General features: G+C 38.7%; 1 protein-coding gene across 2 annotated transcripts in view; it reads left to right on the forward strand.

The window, feature by feature from the left end:
- Positions 1–14,392, forward strand: part of LOC139824150 (uncharacterized) — a 46,819-nt gene extending 32,427 nt beyond the window's left edge. The window contains exons 4-5 of one of the 2 annotated variants that reach the window (XM_071796645.1): positions 2,038–2,131; positions 4,753–14,392. In XM_071796645.1, coding sequence (XP_071652746.1) covers positions 2,038–2,131; positions 4,753–4,920 — 262 coding nt within the window. In that variant the 3' untranslated portion in view covers positions 4,921–14,392. Of the gene's footprint in view, positions 1–2,037; positions 2,348–4,752 lie in introns of those variants that run through there. The other variant, XM_071796637.1, reaches the window with a different exon arrangement.
- The last annotated feature ends 423 nt before the right edge of the window (positions 14,393–14,815 follow it).

Here is a 14,815-nt window from a genome sequence, read left to right on the forward strand (position 1 = left end):
AGCACACGAAGTCACTATCTACTATGCCCGCATAGTTGCGTAAACGCTAGAAAAGTGACGTCTACATGCCTTTCTTCGACGGTTCGGATTTTCCCTTGCACACCTTTTCCTTTCGGGGAAAGCCGGGGAAATCAAAGCGACCGAGACGCGGCAGACTTCGAACCGAGTGTCGGATGCGCCGCCGTTCGCCTCAATGGAGGCCGTTTAAACTTTTAATGATCGTCGTCGGTCCTCGAGAAGTATCTCCGCCGGAATAAGCCCCTCGAGTCGACTGACTGTGCGGGTGTTGGTGAATTCTACTGCCTGCACCTCTGCCTCTTCTATCTCTCGTTTACTTTCTTCATGCAGAAAAAAGAGTTTTCCTCCTCGAAAGCCTTTAGATAGAATCTTTTAACTTGATATTTATTATTTTTATTTTTGCACAGTTTGTGTATGTCATTATTTAATTTACATTTAAAAGAGAGAAAGAAAAGAGAAGGAGGATTTTCTAACATGAAAATATATTACATCTTAGTTTTTAACTTAATTTTCTTCTTCAAAAATAAAGAGAGAAAATGTAGCTTTATGTGAAATTCATGTATTAAGTTGGACTTATAAGATGTTGTATCTTTTATAAAAGATTTGAAAAGATAATACAGTTCATAAATAAACAAATATAATATATATGTATGTATATTTATTTCACCATTATTATTATTAAAAGCTCGTGATTTCTCCTCTTATTAATAAAGTTTTTATAATAATTATACTTATATATAAGAATCTAATAAATATTATAATACAATTGGAAATGTACATTTTGTTATACTCTTTCCCTTTTCACAATCATAAAGTCTCTCGTCACCAGTCAAGTGAAAGTCGCCCTCGTCTTCTCAATCATTCCCGCTCTACAATTTCCCCTTCGCGTTCATCGCATCGATGGAGATCGTGTGGCCTAAAGACACGGCACGTAGCTAACGACGATCGTCAATTAACCTAACAATGCGCATTTGAGATGGCCCACAAAAATTTTAAATCGGCATCCAAGTTCAAACACATCAAAAACTTCTACTGTCCAATAATAATTTTATACTGACATATAGCAGATGAATTAATAAACTATATAGAAATATAATTTTTTAAATTAATATTATTATTATTTAGCAAAAAAAAAGTAAAAAGAATTGGGACGATTAAGAAATGTTGAATAGCTTTCGTTTTGTTGCTTAAATCTAAGTTTAGGTTTCAATTTTATTATTTTTAATAAAAATAATCTGTCAGAACAAAATGTGCACGGGAAGAACAGTTTTGCTGAAGTATCTAACAATTTAGCTAGATGCAGATCTAAAAATAATTTTGTTGCACCATCAAAATAATTACGTAGAACACTCAAACTGATTGCTAAAATATCAAAATTTTTTACAGCATTATCATCATACTTCAGCGACCTACTATAATTATTTTGATGGTGCAACAAAATTATTATCAGATTTGTATCTAGTTAAATTTTTAGATACTTCAGCCGTTCTTTCCGTGTGTATTTTCTAATTCGTAAAATGTACGATTACTGTATCCTCTAATTGCTATTAATGAAATGCGTAACAAATTGCCAGAATTTCTTATCGTAATATAAATATTTTCGCAAGTTTTTACAAAAGAGTAAGTAAGAATTGATGAAATCGCTTCCTTATATAAAGAACGCCTTTTATAAGCATACACAATGCCTTGCTATTGTATAGTGCAACTCGGGACAGAGGGTAAGAATATCGAGAGTGTGCTCGAGGGTCGATCTTCTTCTCAAGGATTATGTCAAAGACGCTAGAAAAGCGAACGAGCTAAAGATGACGAATTGATAGCTCTCTGCTATATTCGGTGTATCAAAATCGATTACGCTTTTTCTTCTTTAACATTTCTTTCTTCTCGATACTATCCTATAAGACGCGATTCTTATTTTTTTTCTATCCATAGATTTTTCCACCGACTTGAAATCGATTGCCTCGTACAAAAAATATTATTGATCATAAGGTTTTAATTCGAAAAATCGTGATTGTTTTTCAGGTACAGTACTCAGGCAAAAATGGTGGACACGGGTACGGGCACGCTTTATATTATCGGCTCGTTCAAGAGGATGACTACCGATCCCGATTTCAAGGTGTGGATTTATATACTTAAATTTATTAAATGTGTATTCCTTAAATCTAAGTTTAGGTTTCAATTATTCTTATTTTTAATAAAAATAATCTGTCAGAACAAAATGTGGTATTTTCTGATTTGTAAAATTATACGATTACTGTATCCTCCAATTGCTATATTAATGAAATGCGTAACAAGTTGCCAGAATTTCCTATCGTAATTCCTAAACTCGATAACACGCTCCATCAACTATAGCTCGCGTTAATTGTTAACAAACTCGTCGCTTGTCGTGCTTGTTAGTAGAGAAATTGCCTTTAACCTCTTTAAAGGCTACACTACGTTGTATTTTTCCATACCGCTATTTACCTTGACTCGAAATTATTTCGAAATCATAAAGTAATAATTTACATATCTATAAATATACATTACAAATAAGTAGGTAAACTATACAAATTTCCTTCTATTAAGAATGCTATTCTTTTAATATATCCCTTCTTTCTTTAATATATCCTTTTAATACATATGTTTACTTGTGTGAACAGGAAATGTATAATTCGTATTATAAAAATAACCTTTAGTTCTTTAAATAATATAATTAAATTCATAAATTCGAATTATACCTTATATATCGCACTAATTATTTTTTATCGCCGAAAGAACGTCGAGGCTCGCACAATTCTTTTAAACGATGCACCAGACGTTATATCGGAAGCTCGCAGTCCGCCCCAGCTATAATCTGCAGATTGTCGGATTACGAGAAAATTTGTCTCCGTGATGATATTTAAGCTCGCGCGGGCAACGTATTCACGGCGCCGCGCGCCGCGACGCGATCAACATATCTCCACTTCGTCTCTCTCCGCGTAAAAAAGTATCTCCCGGTAAATGCGCGCATGCAATTTTTAGACGCCTCTATCTCGAGAGCCGAGAGTACGCAGCGAGGACGATAATTAAATAAATGAAATAAATATACGGCAACGCGCGGAAAACTTGGTATCGTTGCGCATTGTAACGCGCGCGCATTCGTCGTTCCCGTTTCCGCAATTGCGGAAACAGGTCGCGCGCGTTTTCTGCAAACGAATTAAACCAATTGAAGAATCGCATTCCCGACCCGCGCGGATGTCCGTCCCGGTGAATTAACAAGATCGCTTGGCGCTCGTGAAAAAAAAATACATTCCGACGGTTCGTCGGGGACGGGGATGCCGCGAAACAGCCGAGGAAACACGCGAAAGCGTGACGCCGCAATATTTCCCGATGATAAATTTCATATTCGTCAAACATGCGAAATAACGGTTATCGAATTTATCACGGGATCATCATTACGTCGCGCTCGTTCACCATCGTGATCGCGCCGGTGGATATATACCATACGCAGAAAAATGCGATTCTACAGCGTAACGATCGTTAATCTTTTTACTTGAGAATATACGCCATGTTCAATCATCGTCATCGATCACACCGACATACTCTTTACACGTCGAAATGCGTTGTCATTATTGTTTACTGCGACTTTTAATTTTCGCCCCTTTTCAAGGAGCCATGTACAAAAATCCGCGAACGGACTTGCTAGAATCTCGGATGGGAATAACGAATAACTGTCGGCCGACAAAAGGCGTCGACGCGTCGCGCCTGTGTATGTAGTATATGTACGTTGATGGCATGCCTCCGGCACACGTCGCGACGCGTTTTCGCGGCGTTTATCGGGCTGCCTGGAGAGGAGTCGCGTCAAGTGCAGACTTTTTCTCCGCAGAGGAAAGACCCCGGGACAACCACGCACGTATTCCCCAAATGCCTAAAGTAGATGCCATTGCGGGCAAACGACGGGGGAGTCGCATAGCTGCCGCGGGGGTTTTATGACGACACTGAAAAGGCGAAAGAGCCGCAACGTGTACATGCGCTTCTTACGCGTGTCGTCAAACGTATACTGGAATGTGTAGCGCGGCTGGCGGCTGCTGCTGCTGCTGCTGCTGTCGGAAAGTAACACGTGTCCGCGCGCCAACAGTCAGCCATAACTGTCGCGCATGCAATTTTGATGGAGCGCCCGGCCTGCATAAAGGACAAGCATGACCAGCGTCGTGCTTTGAATCGGCAGACGCGAGCTTCCCCTGTGTTCTAATGATCTGCCATTGAAGTTCGTCGGATTGCGTCCGAAATATCATCTCCGGTAATAGCAAAGGCACGAGCTACGTTTTTTAAATGTAAATTACCAAAAGAGCTCTGGGACGTTTTAATTAACACAGCTTTACGGCAATTTTTTCCCAACTGGTTAACTTTTAATTACAAGCAGTCTGAAGGGATTTGGACGAATGGTTTTAGCCGCGCTTTTTTGTGTGTAAAATGAAATAACTGTATATTTACGTTAAAGAAATACTGGCACAAACGTAACAAAAATATGGCTAAAAAATACTTTTTATCATATTACTATTTCTTTAATATTATTATCAATGTGATATCATTAATTTGTTATTATGGTTTTTATATATGTGTATCATTTACATTATATTATTAATAAAATTACTATTATTGTAATTAGCCTGAGGAATGTAGTGGAAAGAAGCTGCAGGAAACTCTTTTCGAGTTTCGTGTGTGCGCGCGAGAGCAACGCAGTGATATCGTATCGATCTGCTTGCCGCCCTGTTACAGCTGTACCTGACGTCGAACGTCTCGTCGAGCGACTTCAACATGGGCTACAGTATGACGGGCACGCTGGAGCGCGGCTGCAAGAAGACCAACTCCTTCCAGATGACCCACTTCGCGGTGATACGGCGGCGGGACTACGAGAAGGCGTACGAGGACCCGAATCCCACCTAGTGTCCGTCCACACCCACGCTCTCCGAGTGTGGGGACTGCGAGCATTACACGTAGCTGGGGGGTGGGGGTGGGGGCAAGGGGCCGCCGGTGCCGGGAGGAGCGAGATGCACTTCCGCGTGCGTTTGCATTCGCCGCACGATGGATCGTCGGGAAGGAGTCGCTCCTTAGCGCGAGATCGATCATGAAATCCCGAAGCTCCTGGCAAGGTCGGTTCAACGAACGTATCCTCGAGGCGGTTCGATCGCGGATCGAGAACCTTTTAGAGAAACATCTGTGTACAACATTAGACCGCTAAATCCGCTTGTTTGCATTTCTCATTTATCTCGCTCGCTTCTAAAGGAGTAATAAAGATAGGGTATAATCGTGCATAGACAAAAGGTGGAGATAGAAATGTATTAAAAAGTAAAAAGTATGAGGCGAAAGTGGTTAAAAAGATAGTAGAAGGATAAACAGAGAAGAAAGGCGAGCACCGCATTTTATTCTATATAGTTATCTACATTTCTCTTGTAAGATGTTATAAGGATGGGAGATAATCAAAAGTGCGAAGAAGGAAGCTTTAATTCGCGCAAAATCAACATTAGCGCGTGGTAATAAGAGATCATGGAGATGAAAGGAGGAAGGGAAGATCAAGATAGAGTGAATTATGAGGCAAAAAGAATGCTGAGAGTTTTAATTCCTACAGGGTAAATATTTCTTTTACGAGATTTCCCACAAAATAAACCCGTGATGGATCCTTCACGGTAACCGAATTCTTTGACGGCAATGTTCTTTTGACTTCTAAGATTATGCATATAATTGGTAGAATTTTTTCCTGTATATCGGAGCTTGCGTTAGGGTTTAATTAGCGCTCTAATGGACTACACAGTGTCTCTCTGTTACCTCGAATTGTCAAGGTACGTTATTTTCGCGCATAATCGAGTTCGAGATCGGATGAAACCTGGCAGCAGCCTGAAAACAACAGCGACGCTTCGTTTCTTCGAGGAGGTAAGAATGGCTGTAGGTTCGTTATTATCGCGAAATATATAGAAACAAAATACCAAAGTTGAGTGGCGGCCCTGCGCGACAGAGCCAAACGTCCAAAGATAGTCCTTAAATTAGATCGAATTAATTAGCTCTTAATGGAAGTCATCGAGCGATGCGTATACCTAAATACCTATAAGCGAGGAAGCGTATATACAGAGAGGAGACGTTAATCGAGAGGATGCGAAAACTGTTTTACCAAAGTACTAGCACGTAAGTTACTTGCAAACTTTCTGCCGGCGATAATCCAAGATCGCAACACACACTCCTCCAATCCACAAGGTACACTGCTTCTCATCGATCGACGCATCGATGGCTGCCGCCGCCTCGTCGAGATTACAATTAGTAAGTGATTAACGACTAAGGCTTTTCCTTTCGGCGAATCAGCTGCCTAGAGTAGTGTTATATGTGCCAATTCAAAAAAGCCATCGTTGACGAGCACTGTACCTGGCAATTACTACAAAGTCAGAGCGCGCGAATGCGCACGGTGAAAAGCCGGAGACGGACGAAACGATGTTTCAAAGCCCATTTCGCGGCCAGTCGAAAGCTTAAAAGCATTTAAAAGAGATCCGCAAAACCATTAGAAGGGATTAACACATTGAGAAAAGGATTAAAACGTCTTTCGGCTTTGTATGACACTGCCAACTTTCTAAAATGGCATCGTCTAGCTTTTGCTCTCTTCAGTTCTCTTATAATATGTTCATACAAGTGAGAAATTTAATCGACAGTAAATTTTTAAAATATCTAGTCAATAATCTTTCTTCGATATTTATTGTAACGTATAAGTATCAAAATTTTTTATGCAATTTAATTTTCGAGTTACTCCAAAATCGTACACAGTTCATCGGTTTATACCTTCGACGATCAAGTTTTCCTATTTTGACCGGTTTTGCCGAGGGACGTCTATCGCATTTCAAGTTTGACGGTTCGCTAGAATGGAAAATTTCATATGGCGGAGCCCGTGTCAGGACGCCGGTTATAAATATCGTTTCGCTGGTCTAAGGCTTTATAGGCAGTATATAGCAGTAGCGTGTAGCCGGCTTACAAGGTATTTCAAAGCTTGTTACGCGCCCCTTTCTTTGAGCCACCGCCGACGGACGTCGCTCAAGGAAGGAAGAAAAGCCGCGGGAGAAAGAGAGCTTCGCTGCACTGACGCCGGACACACACGTGACACAAAGCGAGAGGCGTCTCTCTCGCCCTTACCTTACGTACGGGATCATCGTGAGCCGGTGTTGTAAACGCGTAACACGATACTTATTTTTGCTAAAGAGTAGGAAGTCACTCACACCGGCCACGATGTATCCCGATGAGATCTAAGTCAACGATCGCCGATCGTTCGTTCGGGACGGGATGCGATCCCGGCGAGAAAAACAAGGAAAATCCGTTAACGGGACGGTCATAAAAGATTTGACGAGTCTTTCTTCTATGTCATATTTTATTAATGTGAAATGATTGATTATTATCCGTATTAGCGAGTAAAGTTACGTTTTGATGCCAAATTTAAATTATTTATTTATTAAATTATTGTTACTTGGCTCCCTTTTCGTGATTGTTTAATAATATTAACAATGTTATTAATGTTGCGTCGCGAATTCTCGAATCGTTTCTACAAGTACCAATGGCAGGAGTGTCTTGTACGAGTTTAACACTGCGCTGTCGTTAGAGAGGAGCCGATGAACGGCGAACGAACGGTCTCAGAGACTCTATTATAATAAACTCGTCGTGCGTAACTCCCCTTTATATAGTTCTCGAAGAAAATCTAGTACCTACCGCTTTTGCTCAAGGAATTACCTATAATGCCAAATAAATACTATGTGCAATAGTGCGCAAGAAAGTTGAGTCATTTGCATTTTGATATTAAGATATGCATTACGTTAAGAGCTTTCGTTTAACTATTGAGGTAAAGTAAGATGCATTTTTCGAGCGTTGGACAAAATTCTAGAGAACGCTGTTTTAGATTCTTTCTCTTAGGGACGCATCATGGTAGTTACTAAATCTATGTGTCAGGAATTTATTAAAATAATCCTTTCAGTATCAAATTTAATACAAATATTGCAACCATTACTTTTCATTAATTTTTTCATTAATTTTATTATCAATTTTGATTTCTCGTTAATAAACGTTAAATTAATGATCCGTGAATCTCTGAATATAACAGTGATTTTATAGTTAGTTACCGAATTAAGAAAAGATGATGTTCAAACAAACTTTCATAGTTTAATGAACATTAAACATATTAATCTTCTTAATAAACTACAATCCTAAATTATTAATAAAGTTCAATCTTTTGTGCATGGTAGATAACGAAAATTAACATGCAATATATGGCGTAAGCATACTGAAAGGATTAAAGAGAAAAACTTTATAGCTGACTGTCTTAATTGTTCTTTACTTTAACGGGTGCTGGATAACGCGCGCATCGACGCTTTTCTCGAATTAACGTGGATAGAGGCAATAAAATCCAGTCAGATTCCTCGAGCCTCTCATTCGAGTGGAGTTACATGTTTACAGGGTTTAGCGTTGTTTCGCAATTCAAGGGAGTAAAAAAAAAGTTTTTTCACCAATTTTTACCTAATCAGCGCTTCGATAGAAATTCCGATCGCTGGAGAAAGGAATAATTCTGTAAGCCGATATTGCTCGTGATACGGTAAGCTCTCGTTAGCTTGAGTCGCTCAACGCCACAGATCCTTCTCTGCAGCTATTATCCATCACGAACTACACTGCTAGTTTCGAGTTTCTCCGAATTCGCTCTAACGAGGGTTCATTGCACAGGTACTTGCCACTGTGAGCGCCAGAATCAAGTTCGTTATCATTCGCCGCGTTACTTGAATTGCGAAAATCAAGTAAAGAATTGATAAGATAAGTGTACCATTGCATGTATATAAGTATATAGTGTACAAAACTCCTACGCATTTACACTCACGTACACACACACACACACACGCACGCATACAATAACTCCTTCCGCGAGTAGATGAAATTTTGCGAGATTCTCGTTGATGTTGTAGATTAGTAGATTAGCACTCATCAGTCGCTTCTTTTAGCCGATCTAGTCCCTAGATCTAGCACGGACCGCCCGTCGTAGGTAGATTGTTTTCGGTAGCGGCGGATTATACCTATAAGGGGTTACACCGAGAACGTTCGCAAGTCTATGAACTACAAATTCAGATTCTAGAATAGATCGACGATAAAAATTATAGTGGCAATTTTTGTGACTCGTTTTTCCTAACTGAGGGTTATATCCCTAGTAAAACATAGCGCGCTTCGTTCGACACGATCCGCTTTTCTTCTCACTTGCTGAAAAGCTTCACTTCTGTTTTACGGCGCCGCGGCTTCCAAGCTCGACAACGAAATTTCCGGCGTCGAACGAGCGAGCGAGCGAGCGAGCCCAGACGAGACGACGACGCGTCTCGCTCGGTTTCCTGACTCTTAAGATTCATGACCGCCGGTTTATGACGCTCTTGATTGACGTGACTTGACAGGAAGTCGATCTATGAGCGCGGAACTTGTTAAGACCCTCGGCGAATCGCGAATATTTGATACCTTCCGCTCTCTTCCTACGCTATCGGTGCCATTTACGGCCAAAATTCCCGTTGGCTTTTAAAACCCTCGCAAAACGCGACAAATATTTTCGACTACGTGGCAGTGAAGCGCAACGAGATGTCGATAATATTGGAAAATTTCCTGGATAGTCACAAACATGCGTCCATTATATAGCGAAAATCCCGAATCAACTTTTTTTCCAAATAAAAACGTCAAAGTGCTAATTTTTCCAAGTTATTAAAATTTTGCCTTATTTTTAATTTAAGCGATTAAATTTTCAATTAAAATGCATGATAAACTTAAGAAATAAAAAAAATTTTATGTAAAAATTTGATTAGTACGATTGACACACACTCAAATTTTTGAAACCGCGGAAAATCACAGAAAATGTCCGATATTATATTATGTCCAATCAAATTTTTATTGATTGCAAATTCAGGACTTTAAACAACTGTTATTTTGGCGTATCATCAGTATGACACACTGTGCATTTATTCAGTTCATGTTCGCTGCGAAGGTTCTCGGTTTCGCCTCCAGCAGAATAATATTATCGTGTCGCCTAAAATGTTAGTGGTCGTAATGTCTTCACTTTTTGGGGTAGTCTTTTATAAGCCTTTTAGGATGATTTAAGTAAAAACGTACGTCCGATATCACGGTCCCTCCTAACTACTTAGCCGTAGTCTAGACCCACTGATGCACGCTTCCTTCAAGTCTAAAGAGAGGTCACCTATCTTCGTCTTCAAGCTGCATAACGGGTCTCTAGTCTATCTTATTGCGTCGCGCTACCTAATCGCATCCGAATCGCTCAAAGTATATTCAATTTAACTTTTAGACGTATTTCAAATAGTTACATTTATTTAATAATTTCGTTAATGTAATTATATTCTTGATAATATGTAAAGTAATTTACATTTAAGCTCGTAAAGAAAATCTCTCTTGTAGTCGAGGCTGTGTTCCTTAAAGATTTTAATTTTAATTAAAACGCACTAAATAATGAAACATAATTATAAATAAAACACTCAAGAAATTCTTACTTGTACCTCGACAGCTTTCAAATAATTTTTAATATACACGAATTTGTTAAAACATTCTTTACAGCGGCCAAGCTGTAATAATTGAGAAATTTTATTTTACATCAAATTGTGATAAAAATTAAAATATAATGGTTATCAACAAAGTATATAAGAAATTCATTTTATATTTAATTTTATTCAATACAATATTGTTAACGACAACGTTTCCGACTTTACCCTCATCTCACCCATGAAACCCGAATCAAAATCGATCTCGGCGATCCGGATGCGACAGAGGAAGCGAGCCGTGCCCTATCTTCGAGATATAACGAGAACGTAAACGTAGAGAGCGCCAAGTAGTGATCGTACCAGAATCGATGGTCGTTGTCGTGCTCATCATCGGGCGTCGCGACGCCGTCGACGCTCCGTTCTCGTTTCTCTCCGACCTCGGTATTTCTCTTTCTCTCTATTTTCCCCTTGTTCCCTCTCCCTTCCCCTCTCTCGTAGAGAACGCCAGTCGAATCTTCACCGCTCACGCGAACGTCGATCGGCAAATCTTATTTTTTCTAGGCGGCTAAGATCCTCGACTCGCGATCTCGCGGTCTTCGAATAACGCGCGCGCCGTGGGAGCGTCGACAATCGCGACGGATCGGTGATAATTTTCATTGGGATACGACAGTCGGTTTCGGTATTAACAATAATAAGATTAAAATTAGTGGACGGTCGAAACGAATGAAATGATAATATATTTAAATCGATCCTTAGAAATTGTGAATGTTTTTGAACGTTTTGCAACTTTTGAATGCTGTGAATGCCGCACGGTTTTACGCTAAAAATGCGCAGTAGTTAATTTTAACCCAAATTTGCCACATAATTCATAGTTGGCTTGCAACGCGAACGTAGCTTTTATATATGGGCTATACTAGGAAACTTCTCTAATAACGTCATAAGCCTATTTTGCTAAAATTATTTTGAGGTAATGGTCCCTCTATGTACATAATATCACAATGTTATTTGTGGCTTTGCGACTTTTATCTTTATATTAAATTAGTAATGCGCAAAATTGGACAGTTACATTTAGCGTCATTAGAAATATGAATACAAATAGACGTTATTAATTTGTTTCATAAATGTCTGCTTAATCACAAGATTAAGCATAATATGACACCACTAAAAAGATTTGAACAAAAATGTGTTTTAAATTTGACGTTTCATAAATTTCACGCTGCTGTAAGTGATCGTGCGACTGTCGCATCCGTGTCTCGTTGTAATCGATGTGTAGTTACGTAGCAGGTAGCAAGAGAATGTATCTTTGTAACAACTGCTAAACTGATTATGACGCTATACTGGTCTTAACGAGAAAACAAAAAAAAAAGAAAAAAAAATCCGAATGAAACATTCGTATTCAAAGCTATGGCTGTGATCCTCATTAATTAATCGGTAAAAATCGATTCATATTGTGTATTCGACATTATATATACATATAAAAAATAAATATATAAATATTATATATATTATATATATTATATATACATACACGTAGGTTACGGCGATATATTTAATGATAAATGGAAACGATATTTTGCACACATTGTTGCGTTTTGCGTTCGCATTCACTTTTTCCTTTTCTTCTTTCTTTCTTTTTTTTTTCTCGGCCGGTCGAAATTTACGCGCTCCTCCGCGACGACGCGGCGGTAGCGACGCGGCGGCGGCTTTAATTTTTTTATCTGGTGCTAAATCCCAGAGAGTACTAGCATGCGATTTCGTTGATCGAGACATTGATCGGTCCCCTAGGTGTTTTACCCGGTGGCAGGGAATTGAAACCGGTAGAATTTCGATGGCGTGGACACGCAAAAAATGATCTCGACAGCGCTGAAATACGGGGCGATATTTTACACGTGAGTCATGAGTGAAAGCAAAGCGAAAATTCGCGATACAAATGTGGCTTCTAAAACCCGCGGTTTTTTTTTCGTTTTTACGTAAATGGGACGTGTATGGTAAACGAGAATTAAAACGATCAAATTCGTCTAGCGCAACGTCAAAACCAATTTTTTATAAATAATGTTAGTTGCAAATTCTAAATTGAAAATTGATCCTGCATTTTTCTAAAAAATTGAAACGACTACAAAGCTGGCGATTTTATGATCGTTATATGAAAATCTATGTTTATTCAAAAATTGCGTTTTTAAAATTATTATTGTCGCTTATTTCAGAGATTCATTGTTGAGTGACGAATATTTATGCGCGATAATTGTCATGCGATAGACTTTGCCGTGTTTACAGTACGAAAAATTGAGATTATGTCGGTTTTGATTCACGCGCATCGGGCATTCTGTGGTTTCTAGAATAACTGATGTTCGGCGAATGATTGCTCACTGTTTTCGCGTTTGAGAATCAAATCTCGAAATCAAAGCCCGTTAGCGCGATAGCTCTTAAGGTCTCTCTGCGAAGCCATCAATGAGTAACGCACACACGATTCGTTTAACAACGTAACGTCTAATTAATCGATTAGGCCGTAGGCTTAATGAGCACGGTAACGCCGTGCGAGATTGCAGGTGGGTACGCGCGATGAAAGGGCATTCAACAGTGGCTGACTGTACACGCTAATTGCGCTACAAACCCAACTGAATAAAGGGGCTTTACAACAAACGAGAATGATGCGGATGAAAGCAACGAAGAGTATATTTGGAACTCAAATGGAGCAATAAACAAATTCCTCTGTGATATATATTTATATCTTTTTTCTATTTATATATATAAACAATTTTTTGTATAAAATCTATCTACTTATATAGATCAATTAAAAGTACTATTGATTTCACTGTACTTATAACGTAAATAATAATTGATACTATTATAATTTATTTGTTGCACTTTTTGTATTTTAGTATCTAAATTCATGGAAAACATATATTTAACAGATATTTCCTTAGATAAATTCGATTGTTAAATTGACATTCTTTTGCACAGCATAATTCTAACGTTTGATGTATATTCTTTTTTTTTTTAAGTTCAAATATATATAATTTGAATTGTGCAAGACATTTTTACATTCAGTGATATCAATTGCGTTGTTTCTATATTTTTGCATCAGACATACATGCAGTATTGGTCGTAAAGCCTTTTCGTTCGTATGATATTGCATGGTACCGACATGAAAACGAAGTAACAGCAGAAAATGTTGCCGTCGTACGCGAAACCCGAGGCTATATATTTTCTATGAAACGTATATATTCTCTCGCGCGAACGTGTAATCGTATATTGTATTTTATTCTCGCCATTGTTGTCATGTCGTTAATCGCGCGATACCACGCGCCCGAGAAGATGCTCGAAATATTTTCGAATCTCCTCTCCGCGCCTGCATCTGTAAAACAAGCGACAGAGATAATCAGTTAATCGCGATTTCTTCGTTCCTCGGATTAAGAGCGTCGTGAACGAGACAAGAATCAAAATATAGTTCTTTCCGATGCAGCAAAATCAAATGAGAATCATTTGAGATATTTTTCCTAGCCATGAGATAATTTTCAATAAAGCTAAATATCAATTAATAATATAATAAACGCTTTTTGCATTTTTAAACGAATTTTTAAAGCTCTAGTTTATATACAGTGCATGGATTTCCGTTTTTCTGTATAAGCAAAACTGTACAATCAAAAGATGTTAATTTTGAAACTAGGTGAACATTGATATATATTATACAAAAGGATCGTAAAGGGTTAAACAAGAGATACAAATATGCTTATTACTAGTAAGAAAATCGCCGGAACGAAGAAAGCGTGAGCGTTTGATGTATTTTCACTACAGTCCTGTCTACAGTCAATTCATTTTGTATCTATACCTAATCTATGTATCTATCGTCATAATTTATGCTGAATAAATGTTACATTTACGCATAATAGGACGAATTTTCATCTTTCCTTCCGACTCTCCCGCCCTCGAAAGTGCAAGATCTGTGTCGGAAAATAAAGGCACGTATAACTCGAACGACACGGAGGTAATTAGGATAGCGCGGCGAATTATGTAGACAGTGAAATGGAAATAGCACGCTGAGAAGTTCGATGAAATTCGTTTAACTTTAATTGACTACTGTTTCAAAACACTCGCGAATAATGAAGGATAACTTCCCGGTTCCGATGGCAAGTTTGCCAACGATAAGTAACTCTCCGTCGTAGAACTTTCCTAATGTAACCGACTTTATCTGTCAGAATCCACGGATCCTCGGGACCTCGGCGAATTAACACTTTAATCTATCTTTTCCTCCGATAAAACAAATCTTCTTTTCATAAATTACGTGTAAACATTGCGAGTAACATAAGTTA

This window comes from Temnothorax longispinosus, chromosome 1, assembly GCF_030848805.1.
Source record: "Temnothorax longispinosus isolate EJ_2023e chromosome 1, Tlon_JGU_v1, whole genome shotgun sequence".
Taxonomy (NCBI): Eukaryota; Metazoa; Arthropoda; class Insecta; order Hymenoptera; family Formicidae; genus Temnothorax; species Temnothorax longispinosus.